Genomic DNA, 24921 nt, shown 5'->3' with positions numbered 1-24921 from the left:
ACTTTCATTTCATAAAAATATTTTATATTATAAATTATATCTATATATCACAATTGTGATTCATATTTTAAGATTAGAGAGAATAACATATTTCATATTGGATATTTTGGTTAAACACATATGTAATCGACAATTCCAGGTACGTTGTGGTTGAGAATCTACGTTACATGCTATTGTCTTACAACCCAAATATGCCATTGTATTTTGGATGTAGATTCAAACCTTTTGTAAAGCAAGGATATATGAGTGGAGGTGCTGGATACGTAGTTAGCAAAGAAGGTCTTCGTAAATTTGTAACTGAAGGTCTTCCTGACGAAACCAAGTGTCGTGCTGATAATGGTGGTGCAGAGGATGTTGAAATGGGAAAGTGTCTAGAAAAAATTGGTGTTCGCGCGATGGATACTAGAGACTCGCATGGTCGTGGGAGGTTCTTTCCATTTGTGCCAGAGCATCATTTGATACCTAATCATGTGGATAAAAGTTTTTGGTATTGGAAATACATCTATTATGACACCAAAGATGGACTCGATTGCTGTTCTGATAGTGCGATATCATTTCATTATGTCTCGCCGAATATGATGTATGTTCTTGAATATTTAATATATCATTTAAGACCATATGGCATTAACCATGGCTTGGAGAATCCTTTGCCAGAAATGCCATATACACTAACCGAATACTAGTCTGTACTTTGTCAAAATTAGAATGTATGGAAAAAGAAAAAAAAAAAAAAAAAATATATATATATATATATATATATATATATATATATATATTCCTATATGCATTGCTAGTCTGTTCCAAGCATCAATTTGAACAAGTTGATAGCATGAATAGTATAGAACATTATATAGAATATAAAAACATGTGATAAATTATACTTCGTCATATTAACACGTTTATACGAATGTAATTTCAATATCAGGAAATTGTGGTCCTATTAAAATTTACAGTTGTACAAGATGCAATGACGTGTTGTTCTTTATATTAAATGAATAAAATTTAAATATATATTTTTTTTTAAATATATTTTGATTTGTTCTATTCTGTTTTTAATAGCGAATGTAAATTGTTAAATACGTGACGTTGTTGCATCAAGTATAACCATATAAGCGAAGGCTGCAAACACAATGAATAAAAATAGAGATGAGGCCATTAACCAAATAAAAAATGAAATATACTTTGTTGAAAGTATTACTAGTAAGCATGATTTAAGAGACTAGATTACTAGATTAATTAAGAGATCTCAATAAAGTATCATAAAAACTTTCTATAAAAGCACAACTTAATAGATTAGTGCCACAATACACCATTGCTGTGAATGCTTGCTTGTTGCTAGTCGTATTACTATGCTTTACGTTCTAGTCTCATTGTTAACCTCGTCACTATCAATTTTATTATGTTTGCTGCCTTGGACTATGTCCAATGTGCAAATAATCAAGGTGTACACATATATCCACACAATATCATGCTAAAATAACAAAGTAAATATCATAAAATCATTTTTTATATATAAGAATTGAAAATTACTATTTGCATATGTGCAGCTTATGCTGGTGATAGGAAAATAAAATAAATTTATTATAGGCTTCAACTGAATGAGGTCACTCTAAATTAAAAAAATATTATAATTTTTGATTTATAATTTTTGATTGACAGGAAGAATCGCATGTACAGGATACACACGTACATTTTGGTTGTTTATACATTGAACATAGTATAAGAATGAGGATAGGTATATATTGCAAGCATAGCAGAAATTTGCTAATCCTTCAGTCCAAAATTTTATTCAAGTTGGTACACTCTTAGGGATCGTGTTAAGCGTACCATATTGTTACATAACATGGTAACATATTGTAATTATTATCTAATGTATGAACTGAAAGATGTATACCTAATGTGAATATACATGCCATAAGAAATAAGACCTTGTTTTTAATGGTAACACTATCCTTGTGTGTAAAAAATAACTCACTCAAGATATAGGCACCTTTCTAGAAGCTCATTAATCATTTATGTATTACATCGGATAATATGGAAAAAAAGCTTGCGAACATCTTTTATACAATTTTTCATAGATTGTGTAATATTTTGGTCACCGATATGTTATCACATGTACTTGCGCACACAACTTATGAATATCAGTACAATAATTAAACTTTAGAACATTAGAGAACATTTAACAAGGCACGCTTCCACTATGCTTGCTATATAAATTTAAAACACGTATATTGAATATATATATAATATATATATATATATATATGTATGTATGTATGTATAGATATATACACATAAAACTATATTTCGTAATATAATAATAATAATAATAATAATAATAATAATAATAATATTAATAATAATAATAATTAATAATTAATAATTAATAATAATAATAATAATAATAATAATAAAATAATCCCAATAATGACATTGCTACCCAGGTAATAAATACTATAGATACAGTGTGAGTGTGGGCGTGAGTAAATTAACCAATTAGTTAGGGAGTAAGGTTTCTATGTACAAGTCATATTTGTACTATGCGACTGACGCAATTGGCCACCATGGCTCCACTCAAACGAGCCCCATATTCTCTCTTTGTCTTTTTAGCTGCAAAAGAAGACATTCTCTCGCATTCTCTCTCTTTTGTTTCGTTCACACAATCATACATACATACATACGCGCGCGCGCAAATCACATACACACATTTCTTTATGTTCGTAAACATTCTTTTTTCTCCCCCTCTCATTCAATTATCTAATCTCGGCGATATCTCACTTCATAAATTATTTAAAAACAATATTTTACACTATAATGTATGTATAATATATCAGAGGTCACCTAATTCGAATAAAATTTGTCAAACAGCATCGAAAATCTGCGCTAATGGGTCTAGGAAACATGATAACAGCGACCCAATTCCGCGCGAGCATAATATATAATTGTCATATTTTATCTCACGCCAGGGGCTTATACGAGGCATTATAAAAACGAAGTTCTCCCTTCCATTTTATATTATCTATATAAAATTAAAAAACAACGTAATATCATTTTATATTACTTCGTCGTTATTACTAATAAAAACTTTGTACAAAATTCAATTTACAATTAAAAACTTGGTTACATAACATTCTAGAGATTCTTCTGATTTATAATTGAACTATCTATCGTCAGCAGAGAGGCGCTTTTGCAAATTATCTTCCTTATATATCCTCTCTTTCTCATTCCTTCACGCTTCTTTATTCACATTAATACGCTCCTTTACAAACAACACACATGTTATTTTTTTGCATAAATATTATCATTGCTGGCATGGTCACATTGATTTTATAATTTCTTTGTTTTTTCTTTTTTTTTATCACATTTGTAAACATAAATTACAAATCTATTTCATCTGAGGGCTATAATAGAAAATTGTAAAGGGACTTATCATGCTGTGGATATTCGGCCTGTTGTTTACGATCTGTTATTTATAATGCATTACTCTATATCATTCTTTAAATATTCCTTGTAACAAAGCCGCATTCCTTCGTACTATGGTTTCATTAACAACTGGTCGAAAAACCGTTCCCAGTATTCGAACGATATCTACATTCCTAATGCATGAGAGAAATTGCCCATATGGAACCAATTGCTCTCGTAAAGCCCCAAATGACATTATAATAAGAAATGCGTGAGAGAGGTGCACATGCTGCACTATAAAGGGAGAGGGTGAGGGTCAGACGAGAGCTGCCGCTGCGTGGTAGAGCTGCATGAGCGCCTGTACATGCACCGGTAAACAAGATAATCGATCCTTGGTATTTGCATCCATTGCGAGCCATGATAATGCGTTATATCCCTCCAGAACATACCTAAAAATTAACAAAATAATAATCGACGAATTAACGAAAGCTTTTTTATATATATACATATATACAAGTTCTATATCGAATATCTGATATAAACCTGAGTACATCGGTGGTATACTGTGAATCAAGTGGATGAGCAGTGAGTGCACTTTGTTGTTGTAAGAGGTCGTCACTATTTTGCTGAATTGAGGGACTGTGAAGATGTAAAGCATTTTTCAAAAAAACTGGACAAACTCCCTCAAGATGCGGACAAGCTGCCCAAAACCATGGTGGCATTCGTCCTGTTGGTGCAGTAGATACTAAATAACCAAGAGCAAGTGGTTGTTGTAAAAGTGTACCAACTTCTTCTGATTGTTCAGCAACGGCTACCTAAAATATAATATTTTAATAAAATTCATAGATATAAAATAGGAAATGTTAACTTAAAGTTGGTAGAACGTATATTTATTTACTTACTCTGGATGTATTACTGCATTGAAACGGACTACCTGGCCCATCATGATTGCCTAATCCAGAACCCCCACCATCTCCTCCTAATGGGGATCCTTCAGGCCGATGAGGACTTCCACTAGGACTTTGACCACCACCTGCACCTGCCTCAGGCCATACATTGAAAATATCATTGAAATCTCCCATGCCTTCCATGGCTTCTGGCATATCATCATTCAAAGCAGAAAATAATTCATCATCTCCTAATTCTGGTCCATTTATATGTTGTTCTTGAAAGGCAGTCTGGGATGACTATAAATAAAGTCAATATAATAAATAATATCAATTATACGAAATGTGGGAAAAAAATCAATTTCTCATAAACAAATTTCCCTCCAGTTACCTGAGTAGTAGCCGACGTAGGAAAGACAAGAATATGAGTACATGTAACATCTTGTGGTGTGGATAATTGGCAGTTTACTGATGCTTGGCTAAATCTTTCATCGGGTGTAAATTGATCAGCCATCAATCTGAGAGTAGAATCAGGTTCTAGAGATACTAAACATGCGCTGAGTACACAGGGCGCTGCTGATGGGTATAAAAGACTACACTGTCCACATATTTCTTTCAAATGTTTCGAAGCTTTCAAAAGAGCTTTTCTAGAAAGTAGCCAACTCCAGCCTTTCAATTCTCCATGTCCTATACGTCCAACACGACCTACAACTAATCTCCACGGTTGCACCTAGAAAAAAGTCCTACGTTCTAAACAAGGAAAAGAAAAGCATGAAACAAGACATTCATCTTGTTTGGATACTTACACCTTGAGACATCACACCAAGGATAAAGTCCATAAGTTTTTGTAATCCAATTCTTCTGGCAGAGGCACGTTTTCTTCGTTTCCTATTAGGTATATCAATATTAATGGTAGCAGTTTCAAAGATCTCTCCTCGATCGTCCGTTGCTACGGCCAACAACCAGGATTGATCTTCACTGAGGCAATAACTCAAATACAATACAGCACACTCCTCTGGTCCAGCAATTCCAAATGATTCCGGCGCTTCGCTTTTTGCTCGTAGAGGAGCCAATACATAGGCTGGTGCGTACAGTCGGTACGGTGCTTTGTTCCGTTCCTGATGTGGAGTTGCAAGAGTATTACTATATGACTGAAAATGATTGATTCAAAGCTTTTCTTATTCATTACTACTTTCGTTAAAAGTTTCGAAACGTGTTATACAATCGAAAGCGAAGAGAAGCTTTAAACAATATGAAGCCTTACATCTTTACTTTTCAGGAATAGATCTGCGGCGGCTGCGGTACCAAAACCAGTAAGACTCTTTACCGTGGAATTATGATTCAGCAAACGACGTCCTTGTAGAAACACATTTAAAGCCAAAGCTCTCATTTCATCTTGTATCTTTCTTCTTTCTCTTGCACGACCTAATTCCATTATACTTTCCAGTGATATTAACTACAAATAAAGAATGTAAAAATACAGTTTAATTAATGTAATTCTTGAAGTAATCAGGCATTATCTATTTTTGTCATTCGATACTATATGCAACAAATATTACCTGAACATTTATGTTAGATCTAATATTTTCAGGCATGCTATTCACTGCAGCAGAATACGCTCGTAACAGGGCTAATATAGCAAGCCGTCGGCGATCAGAATCTTCAGGTCCTCCTAAAGAGAATGGTTCAACTAAATAAACAACAACAGCCGGCGGTTCAACTTCCTCTTCGTCAGGACCTATTGTCGTTGTGGAATTTCCAGTAGACATTTGCGAAGTCGGTGTAGTATTGCCGATATTTGGATTTGGATTTGATGTATTTGAGGGAGTCTCGCTTCTTGGGTTTTCACTTTCTGCAGATATTGTTATGATTATAATTTTATCGTGATAAAATATGATTAAATTACGAATATTTCTAATAAATTGTATACGTACCAACAGATTCTGGCTTTGTTGTCATCACGTCAGGCGTTGCTGGCATTGTATCAGTAACAGGAGCAGTGGTTTGCTGTTGTTGCTGTTGTTGCTGCTGTTGTTTATTTGGTAATTGAGTATCACCAGGATCTAATAAACTTCGATCTTGTATAACCTGTGTTAAATATGGTGCCAGACGATGATTACATACTTGAGCATACAATCGCAATAACTCTCCTATTCGATTTTCACCGAGAAATTTAAACCATTCGTCAATCGGTTGTTTTGCTAATTTTTGTGCTGCTGATTTACCAACACGAAGAATCCCATCGCGTAATACCTTTGAAATGGGAGTGTGTCTCCCTAATCGACAGATCTAAGAACGAAAAAGGACAAATATATATCATAGTATATCATGTATTCATTTTAACAATATCACACACATATAAGAATAATTTTTTTAGATTTAGAAAACAACTTTTACGTACTTCGTAAGTTGTTGAAAGCTCACGGAAAAATGACTTGACTTTATTGACTACACAATCGCTATCTGGTGCAACCACAACATAAGCAATATCCCTCGGGCCAGCGTAAGGTTCTAACAATAGTTTCTCCCAATAACCAAGAGCATAAGGTGATAACGATAACCAATCTCTATCATATCCTACAACCAGTGCAGGTATCGGTTGTGGTTCACATCGATCGTCCGTTCCACGTCCAGCCAAACGATGAAATTGCCTCCAAGTAAGAGGTCCAGCAACAGTGTAAGGTGCTTCCCACATTCTAGTAGTACACTTTTTCTGTACGGCATCTTGCAGAAGCGGCTGTAGGGCTCTCATCATTCGCACAATATCACCGCTACACTGAGGACCGCGAGCTCTGAGAAAGACCCAACGATGTATGCCATTAACACGATTAGTTCTTTCACTATGTGTACTATCGATCTTTCCCTGATCTAATGCTGCGAGTGATACCTCATTGCCATCATTAAATTCTAGAGTATTCACCGTTGGTGCGAGCATTGGATAACTTTTCATGCTAGCGTAAATTCTTGCCGCTCTGTAAAGACTGCTCGCAGAACTCTGTACTAGCAAGCATTGCTCTCGAAGTAATTCCAAGACATTCGGAGGAATAATATCTAATCCTTCAGGTGATTTACCTCCAGCGCATGCAAGTGCAGCAAGCGATCCTTTCTTTTTTTCTGCTGGATCCTCAGCAATTCCCGTTATTTCCATCTCGTCCTCATAAAATAATCCTGCTTTATGAGCTAGTCGCCTATTTACCACAGCACTAAAACCACAGCTGCACCTAATTTGATCGTCATCTTGAATCAGAGCACTACCATTTCCCCAAGAGTTCGTTAGATAAACACCTGCATCGGCACCTTTTATATTACCAACAACTTTCGGACCTGCATTACATACACATAGACTGCAACTATCGAAGTTATGATCACGGAAAATATTCAATGCTGTATCACCCAACAGTATGTTCACCACAAGAGAATTAGATTCCGGTGCACGAGTTGGCCCCGGTGTGTCTGCCTCGATACTGTTTAGATTTTTATTTAAATATGAAGATGTTGTGGAAGTAGCTGGGCTCGGTTGGTCATATGGTGGTGGCGGTGGCCTACCCGGAAGAGTAGTCGTACGATATGGAGCGCCTAATGGCGCTGGACTTGGTGGACAAGGTTGTTGTTGAACGGATCCAGGTCTAGACGGTGGAAGAGGTTTTTCCGAATTGATGGAAGTCGAACTACACTGCCAGGAAGGTCTGTACACGCAGTGCGATGGCAGTGTAACGGGTGGAAGGGACTGGCTAGGTAGATTTGTAAGTGGAGCATATTTGGAAGAACCAACCATCTTGCAGATGGGAGCTGGCTTGAACACGTATGACCAATCATCGATTGGTTCCTCTTGCGGAGATCCCATATTAGGATAGATATCCGGGAGATGCCTGAGTGGACGTTGTGGAACGGAGAGATCGGTTTGGTCCGTAAGCGGATCGTTTAACTGACATGGCGAAGCTACTGGATTATGCTCCAAAGACGGTGGTGTTGGAAACATTTTGGACAGTTCTTCTGGTCGTAATACTCCTACACCACGATTGTTATGCTTATTTGTACCGTCTATCCTTGTCTCTTCGTGCATACCACCCGATTTATTAGAACCAGGTGGTGTTTGTACTTGAAGCTGATTTAAGTTCTGAAACAATTTTTAATATTTTCTCATAAGATACAATGACTAAATTATAATTATGTAGAAAAACAAAATATACTTACAGTCTCGTCACTTGAAGTGTCAGGATCAGAATTATCAAAAATCTGTTCCAAATCCTTATAAGATGCTTGAAGACCTTCGCTAGTAAATAAAGATCCTGGTTTAGGTGGATCATCTCTTTGCCGCCTTAATCCATCGACATTTGTATTATTCTCTTCCCCCATTGCATCGAATTCATATGGATCCGATCTTCTTCCGATACAATCACTCTATACGACATTAAATAAATAAAATTATGAATTTGCGACGATAAATATTATTTATAAAATCATATAATTAGAAGACACATACAGTTGTTACGTTTGGTTCCTGTTTGATTTCTAGTTTTGGTGCTTGAGGTTGTAAAGCTTGCAAATTCATTGGTGGATACAAAGTGTTACTTCGAACATTAGTTGGACCACTCGTTGGACCTTTAAAACGCTTGACAGGATGGTTGAGCCAAGCTTCTTGTGTTGAATAATCATAAAGCCAAGACAAGGGTTGTTCATCTTCTAAAAGAGCACCTTCATATTCTCTAGAGGCTAAGATTGGTCGTTTTAGTGTTTGCCCAGGTAAAGGACTATGTGCCTGATTATTACATGCAGAAGATGCCGATTTTGGACCTTGTGATGGAGTTAAAGGAGGGGCAGTGTTTGTGTGACTGGGTGGTGGTTGTGGGCTGAGTGTAGGCATCGTTGGTTCTGCTGGTGGAACTGATGCAGGCTCAGAATGTGGGGTTGGAAGTGGAGATGGTGCTGGCGAGCCTGGTGATCCCACTGATGGAACTGGTAGGCAATCTCCTCCAGTAGGTGGACCTCTTGAATAAGATGGTGGTCCTTCTGGTGGTGTACTTGGTGCTTCTACTCTGCTCAGTACGGACCTATTTTATTTTAAGAATAAATATAATGATTAATGTGAAGAAAATATAACTTTTTAAAAAAATATAAAAAGACAATGTCATAAATATCTTTTGATTTCTCTTTTTTTACAATTATTTTTCCTATAAGTTCATATCTCTACGCAGTATTACATGTTTTTAAGATTATAAATAATCACAAAATTATTATCTTTGTATATACATACACAGACGGGATGACTTAACGTCAGCACTTAAAATATTTTGCATTTAAAACAAACAATGGATTGAAGCATGTTAAAACATAATATGTTAATGTATCTATTGGCTATATATTAATAGTATGTATATGATATATAATGGAAATTATATAAAAAATATAATGATGAGTTAATTTCATATTTTGTTAGCAACATGCATATGATATACCAATAACCATGCAGATGTTACATTTTTACAAATAAAGTATCTAAAAAAGAAAGAAATGTATTAAAAAATCGAATACGTTATAATTAAATGATTGAAGGGTTCATGTATGAACATTCAAGTATAAATTATATATATAATGCTATTATTATAGCAAGCCATGCGAATAGAGTATACGCAATTCAGTGCATGATGAAAAGGTACAAAGAATATAAAATTTTTACATGAAAATCTCATTTATTTTAAGATAAATAAAGTCCATAAAATTAAATCACAAGTACATTAAAAAAAAAAAAAAAAAAAAAAAAAAGAAAAAAAAAAAAAAAAAAAAAAAAAGAAAAAAAAAACAAAAAGGAAAAAAAAGAAAAAAAGGCTTTATATTCAATTCGTTTTGCTTTTGCTGTGAATGTGTGTACTTACTAATTGATTTATTTTGTATGCCCATTTTCATATATTTTCACAATATGTTTATATAAAAAAAATATGCTAACCTTCTAAACAATGATACAATTTTTTTTCGGGGAAAACTGCCTCTTCCATATTATTAAAAAGATGATATATTGAGAGTATCCAGTTTCAGCATATTAGTTATGATTTGAGTGCTAAAATTAACACACATGCCTGAAGAAAAGCAATCGTCGTATGAAATCAATTATTGTATTATAGTGCATTAAATTCTGTTACTTGTATGATTATATATACATACATATGCATATACATACGTATATATATACATATACATATACATATACATATATATACACATATACATATACATATACATATACATATACATATACATATACATATACATATACATATACATATACATATACATATACATATACATATACATATACATATACATATACATATATATATGACAGAGTTGATGAAAGCAGTGAATTCAAGGATGATGTTATGGTCTCTTTCGACCATATGCAATTATTGTAGTGCACGATAATATGATACAGCATAGATTTCTGTATATCGGGGCAGAAATTACCCACCTGGGGGCACTAGCAGGGACAGAGGGGCAAGCATCCCACTGGGTGGTAGAGCGTCGATGAAACGGTACGACCCTCCGTCCACCTTTATCTACTCTCTCCCTCTGAACCTGTGAGGAGGCCAGGCCCTTCCAACCCCCGGGGTTGGTATACCTGCAACCGATGTGTTTAACATCTTGTTTCTTTCCTTTAGAGATATATTATGATCTCATTGGTTCCATAGTGTCCTGAAGCATAACTTGTATCAAAAAGTTATACCTTATACGCTGAATCGATACCATATCAGAAATTTGAAAAAATGTTTATTATTCAATATTTATTTTTTTTATGTTACCAGAAAATTTCCTGATATGTACAATCCGAAATATGTATATAAAAGAATTTATAAACATCTATCATATATTTCTTTATCCTGTATAATTTTATAAAAATGTAAATTTACTTGAACAGGTAAAAGTTGCACTTAAGCCCTTTCAAAGAGCTTTATCTTACATGCACACATTGCAGAAGCAGCCATTCAAAACTACTATCTGCATTTTAACATTTCCACGATCTACGTTTTATAAATTATGCTCTAACATGCAAATAGAAATGGCTCTATCATTGACATTGTCAAATATACTTGTAATTCACAGTTACTTAAATTTGTTTATCAGCATACACAAAGTAATACTTTTTACTAAATTAAGAATTAAAGTTGTTATTTTCTATTAATTTGAAAGTGTTATAAAAATAAACTAACTCTTTAAAAATAAAAGAATTCTTTAAAAAAGAAAAAAGAATTTAATTAAGAAACTATAAGAAACCCTCTATTATATATTTACTCATATTATTAATACAAAACTTTTCAATCTTTTCCATTCATCATATATAGTGTAGATTTAAAAAATAATGAATAAATATTACTTTGTGTATTATATTGTATAATACTGACACAGTCAATATAACAGAACCGACTAGTGTAAGTCATGCTTCAAATAAATCCTAAAGATACATTTAAAACAACAGTACACCTTTGATATCATACGAATAATAACTATGTAGAATCACACACATTTTATAACATTGATTTGTTATAAAAAATAATCGATCTATTAGTAATATATTTTCTTCATATCTAATTTATTAAAAATAGATATAATAATCATTTATAGATTTACTCAAATTCTAATATGCAAAATTGTATTACTTTCTTTATATATGTCGATATATATTGCACTGTCACAAGTTTAATAAGATTCAAGTTCATTATAAATATAATTTATAGCGCATAAAATTGAATAAAGAAACAAACGAAGGTATCATATTATTGATACATGTTTTTATAAACGATTAGTTTATAAATTATAATACGCATGGAAATGCATATATAACTAAAATGACATCACTTTATTGCCTTTATTGGTAAATTTATCATATGCAATTAAAGAATTATTTTACTTACTTTGAGCAAGTACAGGAAGCCTTTTGCATTGGTTCAACAAATGTCCAAGTTCCAAGTTCTGTGGAAGATTCGGTCTTGGAAGCAGATATTGGTGAGCTTAAAGTACATTCTGCCCATACGCGTTCTGGTAATTCTGTAGCAGCTCCAAAATCTTGTTCAGTTGCAAAAGTATTTTCACAACTAATAGGACTATTTGGTGGTGACAGTGGAGCTCCCGATGGTGTATCATCCATATCCGTAACTAATACATAACAGGAAGGATAACGCATGCGTACACCGCCAACAAGAACTTCTACAAGTGGTGGCAGTCCTGTTTCCGTGTTATTACTATTAATTGGATAGAAATGTTTCCATTCTTCGAGAAGTTGACTATCCATACGTCCAACTTGGCCTGTTAAAGTTCCTGCCAATCCATAAGGAGCCAAGATCACTGTGACAAGAAAATCTTAAATAAAATCTGTGTACCAATTTCATAAATAATTTTTTTTCTTTATATTTACCCTTAACACCAGATTGAGATGTTTGAGTGCGCTGCAAACATGCCCTAGTAAGATGTCGCACTGCAGGATGTTGTCTAACATCCACGCTTGCACATACAGTGCTTTCACCATGCACAAAAAATGCAAACGAGAATGACAAGTGACTGCTGCAAAATGAAAAACGAAAAATAATATTCAATGAAGACTGGTCGAAAGCGTTTACAAATGTAACATGAACATTATATTCAATGACAATATAAACATGTACCTGCTACAACGATGTTTTTCAAAGCCATCATATGGTTGCACAAACCACTTTCCTAATCGAACAAAGTCACGTGATAGTAAGCACCGTTCGATCAAATTATGAAGAGCTTTAAAGAGAAGAGACCGGCATTCGTATGACAAACCACTTTCCCACGATCCTTGCTCACTTTCTGTAATAAAAGATAACAGATTATTAGTTCTGTATATGATTAACAAAACCAAAGAATGTGATTTGCGGCTATCATTGTATGTAAAGCTACAAATACGAATTTAATTTACAATTTCCATATTTATTCTCAAATTGAATTTAAAGAGCAATAATGAAATATCTATATCAACATTATATTGTTGTTATTTTACAAAATATGAATACTTCCATCATACAACATTGAAGCGATATTGATTATTTATGGCGACACTATACGCTAACTTTTACGTGTAAATATCGCTTTCACTTCAATCGCTTGACAGGCTTCGAACTCGTCTCCGGTACCGCGCCTTGACTCCTTTTACTTTGTAATACTGCACGCGTTCGCTCCTAGCTCAGCATTTATTTTTTGTTATAAAATCTCATCTATACTACCTATAATTATTAGATGCTATTCAATCGTCGATAATTCTCAATATTATTATAATGAATATAAAGAATATGATTCAGAAGATAAAATTCATAAAGATTCGTAATTCGACAAATATGTAACTCTGATTGAATAATTACAGTGTAAATACAAAATATGTCCAACTTATAGTATATCTTGCAGTCAAGTCTTACATTACGATTTTTTGTTATATTTCAAAACGAATTTCTATTATTCTGTTAAACGAAAAGTTCGTTAGCACGAACTATAATTCGAAATTCAAAGGTTTGAATTACTCTCATGAATTTTCGTGAATTTATGAACGATGAATAATTGCAAAAGAGTTTGAACGAAAGGATAGAAGAAATAAGGGGCGGTGTTTTAGGCTTAACGGTTTACAGTTTCACGATTCGAGTAATCCCGCGCACGGTACGCAACGGTGGATCTATAGGTTGCGTCGCAACAAGCTACAAGACAAGTGCATGGTTCAGCGACCCCATGCCGAAGAGAGCACACGATGCTCACAACGCCGCTCCGTTGCTCGATATTACCGCTTTCTTTCAACGTGTGTCTACCTTCTCTCTCGTCAAGATAGAAGTACTGCAAGGTTATAATGCGAATTAGTCGTGTCACTTAATTCGCAAGTTACATACTATATACATCAATGCAAAAATTCAAATTCTTTTACGCTTTCCTTCCTTCCAATCCTAACCATTTTTCTTTTCCTTCTTTTTTTTTTGCTTTTTGTAATCATTTCCTTTCCTCTTCCTTCACATCTATCATCATATGCTTTCCTCATCATATGTTTTGCAAACCGTAAATCAAATTTTTTTAAAAATAAATATGATACAAAATAATATCATTAATATCTTTTCAAACTATTCACCGGTTGAATATACGTTTTGATTCTTCATTTTAAGGAGAATAAATTTATTTAATCAAATAAATATATCAATAAATATATCGACGAAATTCAATTGTTCATTTTTCTCATTGTCAATCTATCTCGAAGAACTTAAAGAAGAACACCGTTGTCTATCATCATACTAAATTATATTTTTCGCCTTTGCTTCAAATGAAAACTTCCGAGAATCTCATCGTAGGACTTTTTCTCTCCAGAAAGTGACTTTCAAATCATTGTGCAGCGTAACACTTTCTAAACAAATAGTCGACGAATTGATCTAGTTAAAGTAACGAAACATTCAATATAATTTAAATGAATTATAAACAAAACGTTTTAAAAAGGAAGGAAGTCTTTCTTTAAAGGAACCTACGTTGTATTACCTTGTTTTTTGACACTAATAGAAAATATTCGAAATTCATTCTCTATAGCTTTCCAATTAACCAACTACATATTGCGTGATACTTTGCTTTTGTTAATAAAATGAAACATCAGATCATTTTTATAAGTACTTCATTTTTTTAACATCGACCTATCACGAAATACATCATTATAAGGTCTAATGTTCTGCTGCCTTGTTCCTTTCAATATTCCTGTTAATAATTAGCCAATATAAACAAGCTCTTGATATCCTATATCATTTGTAATAAATTCCAAGATTTTTTAAGAGAAAAGTATCTTAGTAGATATATCCAATACTCGTCCAAGGATGTTGTATCGCCTGTAAGACATTTCAGAACGAAATTCGTTTACTGGACTCGACCCCATGACGAGTTCTTTTCTCTGTTTAAATGAACAACAAAGGATTGACATTGGGTGATGATGATGGTGACGGATAGTATCACATGAACGAATGAAGACACTCACCGCAAGCGATGAGCTCTGGCGAGACGAGACCAGAAAGATCGGGTTCCTCGCCGTACCAGAAGATCCAGAGTTCCTTGGCTGCAGTCAGAGAGAGTGGTGGAGGAGCTGGAGAGGGCGCGATGCCCAGTTCGAAGATGCCAGGGCCGGGTCCAGAGGCGGTTGCCGGGCCGCCGGCGGAGGCAGCCGGCGTGGCGGCGACCCGCCGCCACACGCAGAGAATGTCACCCGCAAGGCAACGCGAGAAGCTCGACAGTACCGGATCTTCGAGTGGGGTACCCCCGAAACCGCCGGCCACTTCGCCCCACACAAGCTTCCTCCATTTTATACCGCAGAGGTCCGTCTAAAAAAAGGAACAAAAAAAGGAAAAAAAGAAAGAAAAAGAAAACGATATATTAAATCAACTAATTTTTTTTATAGAGATAAGGAAACTTTGTGATCGTAATACAGCTCCCATTCCTTCTCAGAAAAGTATGTATCAAGATACTAAGTATTCCTTATGAGGAAATAGATGGATGTTTGCTGGATAAACGATTAACACCAAACCTATATTTCTTAAAAATATTTGATTTACAAAGTAACAAAAAAAAATCCATGATGTTTATTTACATACATATGTACATACATACATTGATTTTTCAATCTATATAAGGTTATATACAAATATCCCACGTGTTAGTTTATAGACCGACAGAAATAATTCATGTTTCGATCGATACGATAGAACGATGGACGAGACGTTCTTTCATTAAACGAAGTTTTGCTTCGTTCTTTAAATTACATCCCGTATTTTCGAGTTTTTCCTAAACATCCGAGTCATTTTTTCCCAAAATTCGCAAATATTAATCTATTCTAATCCCACAAAAACGTCGAAAGCGCCCTGTAGCGCTACGGACCTGTCAAGCTTTGCTGATCAATACAAGCAAGGCGACGTGCAAGGCCGCCCGCGTGGGTTCAACTTGGGGAACCCCTATGTGCCTCTCTCGTTCCATCCTTGTGAAGCGCGCCCACCACTGAACGTACCTATTCCCCACTCTTCTCTTTCGAAGATCACTGGACGGCGATCCTACGAACGCTAACCTCCTCCTCCTCCTCCTCCTCCTTCTCTTCCTCCTCCTCCTCGCTCTCTCTCTCTCTCTCTCTCTCTCTCTCTCTCTCTCTCTCTCACCATCTCTGTATGTCTGTCTGCATGTCTATCCTGCAGAAATTTCTGATTTCACGAAGAGTCAAACATTGAAAAGTTCAAACGTTTGAGAGCAATAACCTAACTATAGATAAAATTTATTTTAATATTTTTATAATCGTGAATGTCCGTTTTTCGATAGATTGATTGAATGACTCGTGACTCTTTTTCTCATTACATAAATAATTATAAGAGAACATATATTGAAAAAGAATGCATAGTGAAGAAACGAAACGTTACCTAATCCGTAAAATGAGTCGTAGTAAGCGTAAAACGCGTATCCTTACGTTCGAGAAAAGTTGAGAACCTCGAAAACGGCGGCTAGAGAAGCGCCACGCATGCGCTTTCCCTCGGCACTCGCTCATTTGTTTACATGACGGTAAAACGATTACGCCTGCGCACCGGTCTTCGAGCCGCCGATTCAGTGGTGCTCAATCACTGTTGGAGAATCTTCATTGACGAAATAATATATAAAATATATACAGTAAAGACTAAGGAAAAAGTAACCTTTATTGTTATGTGGTATATATATCGAATAAAACGTTGCTGGATTCTTGTTAAATATATACATTTAAAATTATGTACTCGTATGTATTCGCTTTTGTTTATGTCACTGTCATTCTCCTATAATCTGTCATTAAAGTTAATATACGATACGCTTATAACGAACGACGAACAAGGTAAAATTAAACTGTAATAAATATAGGATAAATAAATATAAATATTTTTTTTTTGAGTCAAGGAATAAAATCGAACTAATAGTATAAAAAAGAATTTTAAAAGATGTACTTATTGTTATCGAGCTCAAAAGGAATCGTTTCGTTTTGGAGTTGAGAGTGTAGACGATTAGAAAGAGAAAGATCGAGTTAACGAACTTCTAGAAGGGAAAGCTGTGGGAGAAGTCGAGACGAAAGCAGAGCACGGTCTCGTCCACGACCGCTAAAGAATAGAACGTTATATCTACTTGTTTACCGGTCGTTCATATAAAGTACTCAGAGGCAAACTATCTCTACTCTCGATGCAACAAAATTATAGAATCGGTTGATTATAAGTTTACAGATTTCGATAAAAGAATTTATTATCTGAACTAAATGACACTAGAAAATCGATAAAAAATCGTACTATCTACGCTCTTGTTGAATGGTCTGGCAGCCATGTTTATAACGATTCTGCCGCTATTCGATTATATTTTGATAAATTGTAACAATGTTTTTAGAAATGTATGTTACGTAATACAAAAATGAAAATACATTAACTTGCATACATACATATCACATTATAATCATTCCTTATGAACTACAATAAAAGATTTTATTCGCTTCTTTTACTACATAGTAATTTTTTTTGATTTCACCCTCACTGAAAAATTATTTAAGTACGTATCACGTTGAGTGTGTGATATAAAGATGAAAATACATTAACTTACATTTTACATTATAATCGTTTTTTTTATAAACTAGGATTCGCTTCGTTCTTTGACTACGTAGCAACGAGTTTTTCTCTTGATTTGGTTCATTGGAAAATTCACGAACAACAAACAATACGAAATTTACCGATAAAAATGTTTACTTAACTGTTTAACGAAATTTATACTATCTTCTTAATGACAGCGTTTACAAAATTTATCTAACGTACTATAGAAATATATCTAGTATCTAATGTAGGGAAAGAAGGTTATTAATAAATCTTTTACAACGTAACCAGAACTAACGTTCTAATTGATAATTATAATTCGACTATTTCACGTTTCCCTGTGTTTCTCTTCCACAGTTTTTTTTTTGACGGATCGACGGATGAGAATACGCAATGGACCGAATGTTACTTGATAAAGATTATGTATGCGATTAAACAATAATTTATATATCCTCGAAAATATAATCACAAATAGTGTTTTGATTCTATTTATAGATCGCAAAATAAATAAATGGTAATAAGTCGATGCACTCATTTCGCGATTACTCACAATTATGCTTCTATATCACAATGATTAAAATGTGTCTTAATCTGACCAACAGAAGTATTCCCAATATGTTACAATATAAACAATCTTATAGAATACAAAGAAATCAAGCCTAATATTCTACTTATCATTATCATTCAAAATAATTCTTATATATGAAATTGCTACAACTTCCAATTCGATATCTCTTAAAAAATGAGTCCCGTACTTGTCAATGACATCTGACATAACCTCACTTTTTTCGTGCGTTTTTTAGATATACACGAAGAAATTTAGGACATGATGCCGAAATAGTTTTAAACGAAAATTCATTAACTTCTGGGTTATGTCTCATGGATCGAAAGACATAAACAAATAAAGATGACAAGAACTGGGCGAGTCTTATCCTTCATTCTCTCCCAACATCTTTCCTTTCTATCCCTCTCATCAAAGCAAAAATCTTTGTCGATCGAACGATCAAAGATTCGTAATAAGATAAAGAACAACACGGACAATATTTCATGAGAAAACAAAAGAAAAGGGGAAGGAAAGAGAGAGAGATATTCGATCGAGCTGCATGTTGTGTATTAGTATATGCCATGAATATAAGAAAAATGTGTTGCGTCTGTTCTCTTTCCTCGGTGTCATGCACGGCACGCACGATGAGGAGGAGCTGAAGGAGGAGGAGCAGAACGACGCGACGAGGACGACATCGATGTAACTACCTTGGCGCGCGCGCGCGCGCACTAGTGGTGCGTACACCACTGTCTCTATTTATCTTGCACCCTGTATATGCAAAGCTAGTTGAGTCGTAGAGGGAGGGCCAGGAACAGAAAGAGATTGAAACCCTCGTGCGCGCACGCTTATCACGAAAAGTTACATGCATTTTGTGATATATATATATATATATATATATATATATATATGTGTATATATATATATAGAGAGAGAGAAAGAGAAAGAGAGAGAGGAGAAAAGGCCCAGAAAGTAACACACACGGAGTCATATATATGCATAAGTTTTATATATATATATGTGTGTATATATGAAATACATAATGTAACATACACACATATATACACATACCATACATAGAGCGTAGAAAGACGCGAAGAGTTTCGCGCGTACGATTGCAGAAACGAGCGAGATTCATGGTATATCTCAACAGTAAGGAGGGATTCCTAGGTGTTTCGAGAGACGTTGGCACGCGAGAGGGGAAGCGTTACGGACTTTCGAGAAGCACAGGGGAACAACACAACGGACTGACACAGTTTTCGTTCTTTCTAAGACGATCGTAGCGACTGCTCGAACTTTAGCTTCTACTCGACTACGTCTTCCTACATCTCGTTATTTTCGTTATGCAAAGCTGCAAAGAAAGCAAAACAAAAGCAAAAAATACAAACGTAGCAACTAAAGTAACGATAGTGGTTGCTACTTTCCCGGCACCCTTGGTAATTTTTCATTAAAGATTAGAAGAGTTTCTCTGTTTTTTATTATAGAAAATGGAATTCCTACTCTAACGCAACAATACGATGCAATATCTTAGCAATATGATGAAAAATAAGAAAAATCCGAAGTAAAAGAATATCGAAATAATTCATTACACGTCAACTTTTAGAACAATAACGAAGACAACACCCGAAAATTGACCGAAAACGACATTACATCTTATCGTACAAAACAAACTCCCAATCTTTCTTTTTCGTTCTGACGGTCGCACACGTACGAATGACATGTATCTGCCATACTTGTACGTAAAAGTGTATACATGTATCTATATACTCGTACGTGCGTACTGAAGAAGTACACACTTCTTCTCGACGAGGACACGCTCTTATGTCGATAGAGAAAAGAGAAGTAGCATATATGTAAGGGCGTATGTTATGTAGGGAGAGAAAGAGATAGATAGATAGAGAGAGAGAGAGAGAGAGAGAGAGAGAAAGAGGATAATGCGATGCGTTACGAGATGGGATATACGAGAGAAAGAGAGATAAATAGGTAAAGAGAGGGAGGGAGAGGGGGGAAGAGAGAGAAGTCGATGTTCGATCGAGTAGTACTGCAGAGGGGAATTCCTGTCTCGATATATAGGTTAACACAACGAAGATTCGATTGCCAAAGGACATCTCGATTTCTTGTACGGAAGGAATCATGATTGCGGAAGAAGAGTATGAGAATGCGAGACGCCGGCCGACGATCATTTCTGTCGCCGCAGATCTTCGGTAGTTGCGATAGCGATGATTGAAGTAGAAAAGAGTGAGAATAACGGACGAGATTGTAAATCAGTCGTTGAGAACGGCGACTTCGCGACGTAGAGAGAGAGAGGGGGGGAGGGAGAGAGAAAGACGATGACGGGTGATAGGATAGTCAATGACGGGTATAAAAGTGCAGGACCTCGAGTAGTATGATAACGAAGCACGAAAGAGACCAATGATGATGAATAAGGTAAGAGAGCAGGGTCATATATACGCGGCTAAGGAAGGATTTGGAGTCACTCACCAGTGCGAAGAAATTCGTGTGGCAGTCCTCCAGGCTGGCGCCGTTCGTTTGATGCGACGGATGCGTCATGGCTTCTCCATCGCACGCCTTACACTCATTAGCAACACTTCGCGACGCGACACGGCTCTCAGGCCCGAAAATCACACGGCGAGACCGCTATCATTCGAGAACATTTAAGTAGGGTTTTCACTTCTCAATGGCGACCGTAAAATGGCGGACGATGGGAAACAACAAGCGCAGCCGCCCGAGGCGACCCCTTACGATCAGTCCCGATATTTCTGCTGGTTGCTGCTGCCGCTGCTGCGTGCGCTCCGTTTCGTTTCTCTCTCCGACGGTCGACGATGAAAAATATGGCGGCGCTCATCAGGCATGCCTCGTACAGGATTCCGTTCAAAAGTACGTCCGCTCTATTTGCGGTTACTACGGTTAGTAAGAAAAACTCCTAATATGTTATTTTTTTTTCTTTTCAACACTTCACGAACGACATTTCCACTATATGTCGACCGGATACTTTAATCCGACCGTTCTTAACACTAGACACAGACACCAACTATGTGTCACCATCATTTCTAATTTATCTCTCTCTTTCTCTCTCTCCCTCTCTCCTCCCCCCTCTCTCTCTCTCTCTCTGTCTCTTTCTCTTTCTCTCTTATTTATACTCCTTTTCTATATCGGTTTTTCTTTCTTATTCACTTTTTTTCTTTATCGCAGACGACGAACGCACGTCGCGACGTTGCGCGCTTCGCGAGTAAGCTGAGTTCCGCTGACGATGCCTTGAAGCAGAATCCGAAGTTGGAAGCTACCAGGAAGTCTCTTTCCGCGAAAGGGTAAGCGGTCAATCGCTTTCGAACGAAACGTAATTTCGTCACGTTACGTCGCGCAGCTGGTCAACCGCCTGAGAACGGGCTGCGGCCATACTGCTCTCCTCTCCCACCTCCTTCGCTTGTCTCCCACTACTTACACAACGACCGAGCCTATCCGAGCGCGCAAATCGTGTTCCGATCGTCTACGACTTTTTAGGGCTGGCTCGAGTGACCTCCAGTGCCCTGTTCACAAAATTGGTCAGATACTGAATAATTTCAATGACCGATTTTATTCCATTTTTCGTATAGATTTTTTTGGAATTACTCTTATATTTATATCGGTTTTAATAACGATGAATGATGAACGGAAATCTATCTCTACAAAATTTTGAAAAAATGCTGAAAGTGCACTGACCCTTTTTTTTCTCACGAAATACGCGAGACATCGAGAAACGTAGCAATCGTCTTGCGTCTACCTGTCAACACGGTATGTGGAAGACGTCCGTTCTCCTTTCTCTCTTTCTTTCTTTCTCTCTCTCTCTTTCTCTCTCCCTCTCTCTCTCTCACTATCGCGTGCGTTCTCCCTCTTTCTTTCTTTTTTTCTTTCTTTTTTCTTTTTTCTTTCTTTTTCATTGCTTTGTTATATTCTGCTCACACACTACTATGTAAGAGTCCTCTAACCAGACGAGATGCGCTAGTCGAATGGAATATTTCGTGACTATATTTTACAATATATAAATCGACTAATTTATCAACTTATCGTTTCTTATAAAATTTGTCGAAAACTCTGCTCGTAATTTTAACGTCATTTCGGTGTTAGATTTCTACATGGCCTAGAATCTAAAAAATATTATCTTTTGGCTCGTTGAAGGTTAAGGGGCACGTAGTTTTCATAGTACAGCACTGCTATCGTTCAGTAACGTACTTCACAAGGGTGCACTTGAGGGCACTACCATCCTATCGGTGGACATCGATCTCCTATTCCCTCTCCCTTCACTCCGTGCCGATCCTCCCTTCATCTAGTGTGCGACACCATCGTTACCACCTTCTACCCTCGCCAACGGGACGTCATATCGTCGACCGTTTTAGCAGACTGCGCTTAGCTCTTTTATAAAGTACATACATGTAATAGAAAAATTTTGTTTAACACAATAATATAACACGATAATCTCGACTTTGGGATATTGATGGGTCCCATGTAAAATCAATTGCATCGTCAACAAAAACGATTCCATCTCGAAATAGAATAGACATGCTAATGCCTAAGGGTTTGCTGAAGTATATAGAAGGCAGGGTGGGTTACATTGCTTCTCGATATCCATGTACAGATTATAAAAGTTTTCGCAATCTAAGAGACCAAGATCTAGAGAACCGTTAGAACAGAACAACGCCTTTATGAAAGATAAAGGGACGTTCTTCTACTTCGACGGCGTAGCATATAATGAGACTTTACCAGCGAGATATAATCGACTGATCTGTATACTATTTTGAAGTTCGAAAGAATTTTGTGATATAATAGAATTCTTACTAGCGATAGGATATCATCTATTATATTCTTCACGAAAAATGTATTTGTGTAGACTGTTTTTTTAGAAAAAATTTGTTCTAACTTGCGTCGAACAAAAATGGATCATTCCATTGCTATGCAAATAAATTAAAATCATTATATGCACCGTATACCTGTTGAAATTGTTTCTTGATTCTAATTATGGACATGAACGTGACGTTCGTAGATACAATTGCAAAAAGATGGAAAACTTTTCGTGATTTCTTCGAAAAAAACTGTAAATTGAATGACATTAATTAATTGCTAATTCATCTATATTTTTGTTAAAATTAACGTTTAATTGACTCAACTTGTCGGACGATCTTTCGGAAGCTGAGTTAATGGTAATACGCTGCTTATCATTTTTCTTTTTAGATTTCTTCGATCAATAAAGTCATACGATCCACCTTCCGACGTAAATGAACGGATTGACAAAATCTGTGCGGGCCAACAAATCTCGACGAGGGACGAGGCGAAGCTCGAGGGCGGTCTTTCGCGCTTTAAAATCTTTGCAGCCTGTGCGGAAGAGTTCAAGCATTCCGTGCCAAATTCGTTGCTTTGCATAATCGAAACGGTCGGTGAGTATATATTGTCTTAACATTTGTTTTCATATGCCATCAAATTTTGCAATAGCTATTGCCTGACAATGAGTAGAAAAATATACGAAGATTTTCCTTTTTATTTTTTTTATTTTTTCCTTTCGTTTTTCTCAACGTCATATTGAAATGTATATATTTTGAAAAGTTCATTATAGAACATAAAACTATTTGTGAATTCAGCCTTCGTGAACTGAGGCTCACTAAATTTTTATTTGCTGATATTTGTACTACTATATCGATACGATCCAATCAGAATTTTGTAAGATCTTACGTCACCATTTTTATCTTTTAATATTAATTTCCTGAAATTTACGAACAGAAAAATAATCAAACATAAATTAGCTCTTCTTCGAACAAGCTTCTTATGTATACAAATGATCAATTTGATTATGAAATACGTTTATAGACGTTTTCATGTTTGATTAATAACGTACCGATGTATTTTCCTAATTAAAAATGTTTTCACATACATTTTTACGTATTATTCTATATCAGGAGATCTAAAAGAATTTTATCATACTCCGGTGGACACTGCCACACCACTCGAAACATTACGAAGGATGCAGCTTCCGAAGAACTTACACGTACAATATGAATACCATCGTTTCCATCCTGGTAAACTTAACATTTCATCAATATACCAATATATCATGATACAGTATTTATTATACTACCATGTCTATATTGTGTACTTAATATTTGAAAAAAATGTGAGATTATTTAGAATACATGGTAACGATTGGAATGTTTTCTATAACTATGTATATATAGCTATGAACCATGCGCCGTTTAAACAGCTACTCAATCGATAATATTCTCTCAGATACAGACACGATGTTTGGTGGCAAGACGGCTTTTCCGCTCAGCTCGACTCTCGTCACTGGTTTGAAATACAAGAAGAAATACAAAGGTTTCAAGCTGGAGGATCCATTTTATCAAGAATATAAACGAATTAAATAAAATTGTACCATTTATATTTCGAAGAATTCTCGTATTATTTCCTATCGAGTTCGTATCGAGAAATGGATTACTTAATATATGAAAAAAATAAAAAACGTGAAATTTTCTAGCCA

General features: G+C 35.6%; 3 protein-coding genes across 11 annotated transcripts in view; 2 read left to right on the top strand and 1 right to left on the bottom strand.

Annotated features, from left to right (window-relative positions):
- LOC124953058 (glycoprotein-N-acetylgalactosamine 3-beta-galactosyltransferase 1) overlaps positions 1 to 2030 on the top strand; it is a 5730-nt gene extending 3700 nt beyond the window's left edge. For all 6 annotated transcript variants that reach the window (XM_047503907.1, XM_047503905.1, XM_047503904.1 and 3 more), the window contains one exon: positions 140 to 2030. In XM_047503907.1, the coding sequence (XP_047359863.1) occupies positions 140 to 683 (544 nt within the window). In that variant the 3' untranslated portion in view covers positions 684 to 2030. The remainder of the gene's footprint in view (positions 1 to 139) is intronic.
- LOC124953052 (mediator of RNA polymerase II transcription subunit 13) lies at positions 1600 to 21808 on the bottom strand. 3 transcript variants are annotated; one of them, XM_047503888.1, is made up of 17 exons: positions 20901 to 21808; positions 15286 to 15625; positions 12941 to 13109; positions 12694 to 12839; positions 12194 to 12623; positions 10753 to 10902; positions 8773 to 9340; positions 8484 to 8690; positions 6691 to 8406; positions 6224 to 6578; positions 5849 to 6141; positions 5554 to 5745; positions 5096 to 5440; positions 4681 to 5019; positions 4305 to 4589; positions 3946 to 4217; positions 1600 to 3851 (listed from the first exon to the last, which is right to left on the bottom strand). In XM_047503888.1, exons 1-17 carry the CDS (start codon positions 20967 to 20969, stop codon positions 3719 to 3721), a joined length of 6009 nt encoding a protein of 2002 aa, XP_047359844.1. In that variant the 5' UTR covers positions 20970 to 21808; the 3' UTR covers positions 1600 to 3718. The 3 variants fall into 3 exon arrangements, with proteins under 3 accessions (XP_047359844.1, XP_047359845.1, XP_047359846.1); XM_047503889.1 differs by having other exon boundaries at positions 5096 to 5407; positions 20901 to 21807; XM_047503890.1 differs by lacking the exon at positions 10753 to 10902.
- Positions 20890 to 24921, top strand: LOC124953060 (39S ribosomal protein L50, mitochondrial). Of its 2 annotated transcripts, none has more exons than XM_047503913.1 (5): positions 20890 to 21296; positions 21612 to 21727; positions 23625 to 23827; positions 24344 to 24463; positions 24672 to 24921. In XM_047503913.1, exons 1-5 carry the CDS (start codon positions 21270 to 21272, stop codon positions 24806 to 24808), a joined length of 603 nt encoding a protein of 200 aa, XP_047359869.1. In that variant the 5' UTR covers positions 20890 to 21269; the 3' UTR covers positions 24809 to 24921. The 2 variants fall into 2 exon arrangements, with proteins under 2 accessions (XP_047359869.1, XP_047359868.1); XM_047503912.1 differs by having other exon boundaries at positions 21165 to 21325.

The sequence above is a fragment of the Vespa velutina genome, chromosome 11 (assembly GCF_912470025.1).
Source record: "Vespa velutina chromosome 11, iVesVel2.1, whole genome shotgun sequence".
NCBI classification, from domain to species: domain Eukaryota; kingdom Metazoa; phylum Arthropoda; class Insecta; order Hymenoptera; family Vespidae; genus Vespa; species Vespa velutina.
The sequence above is the reverse complement of the archived record's forward strand: the minus strand, read 5'-3'. Positions and strand labels throughout refer to the sequence as shown.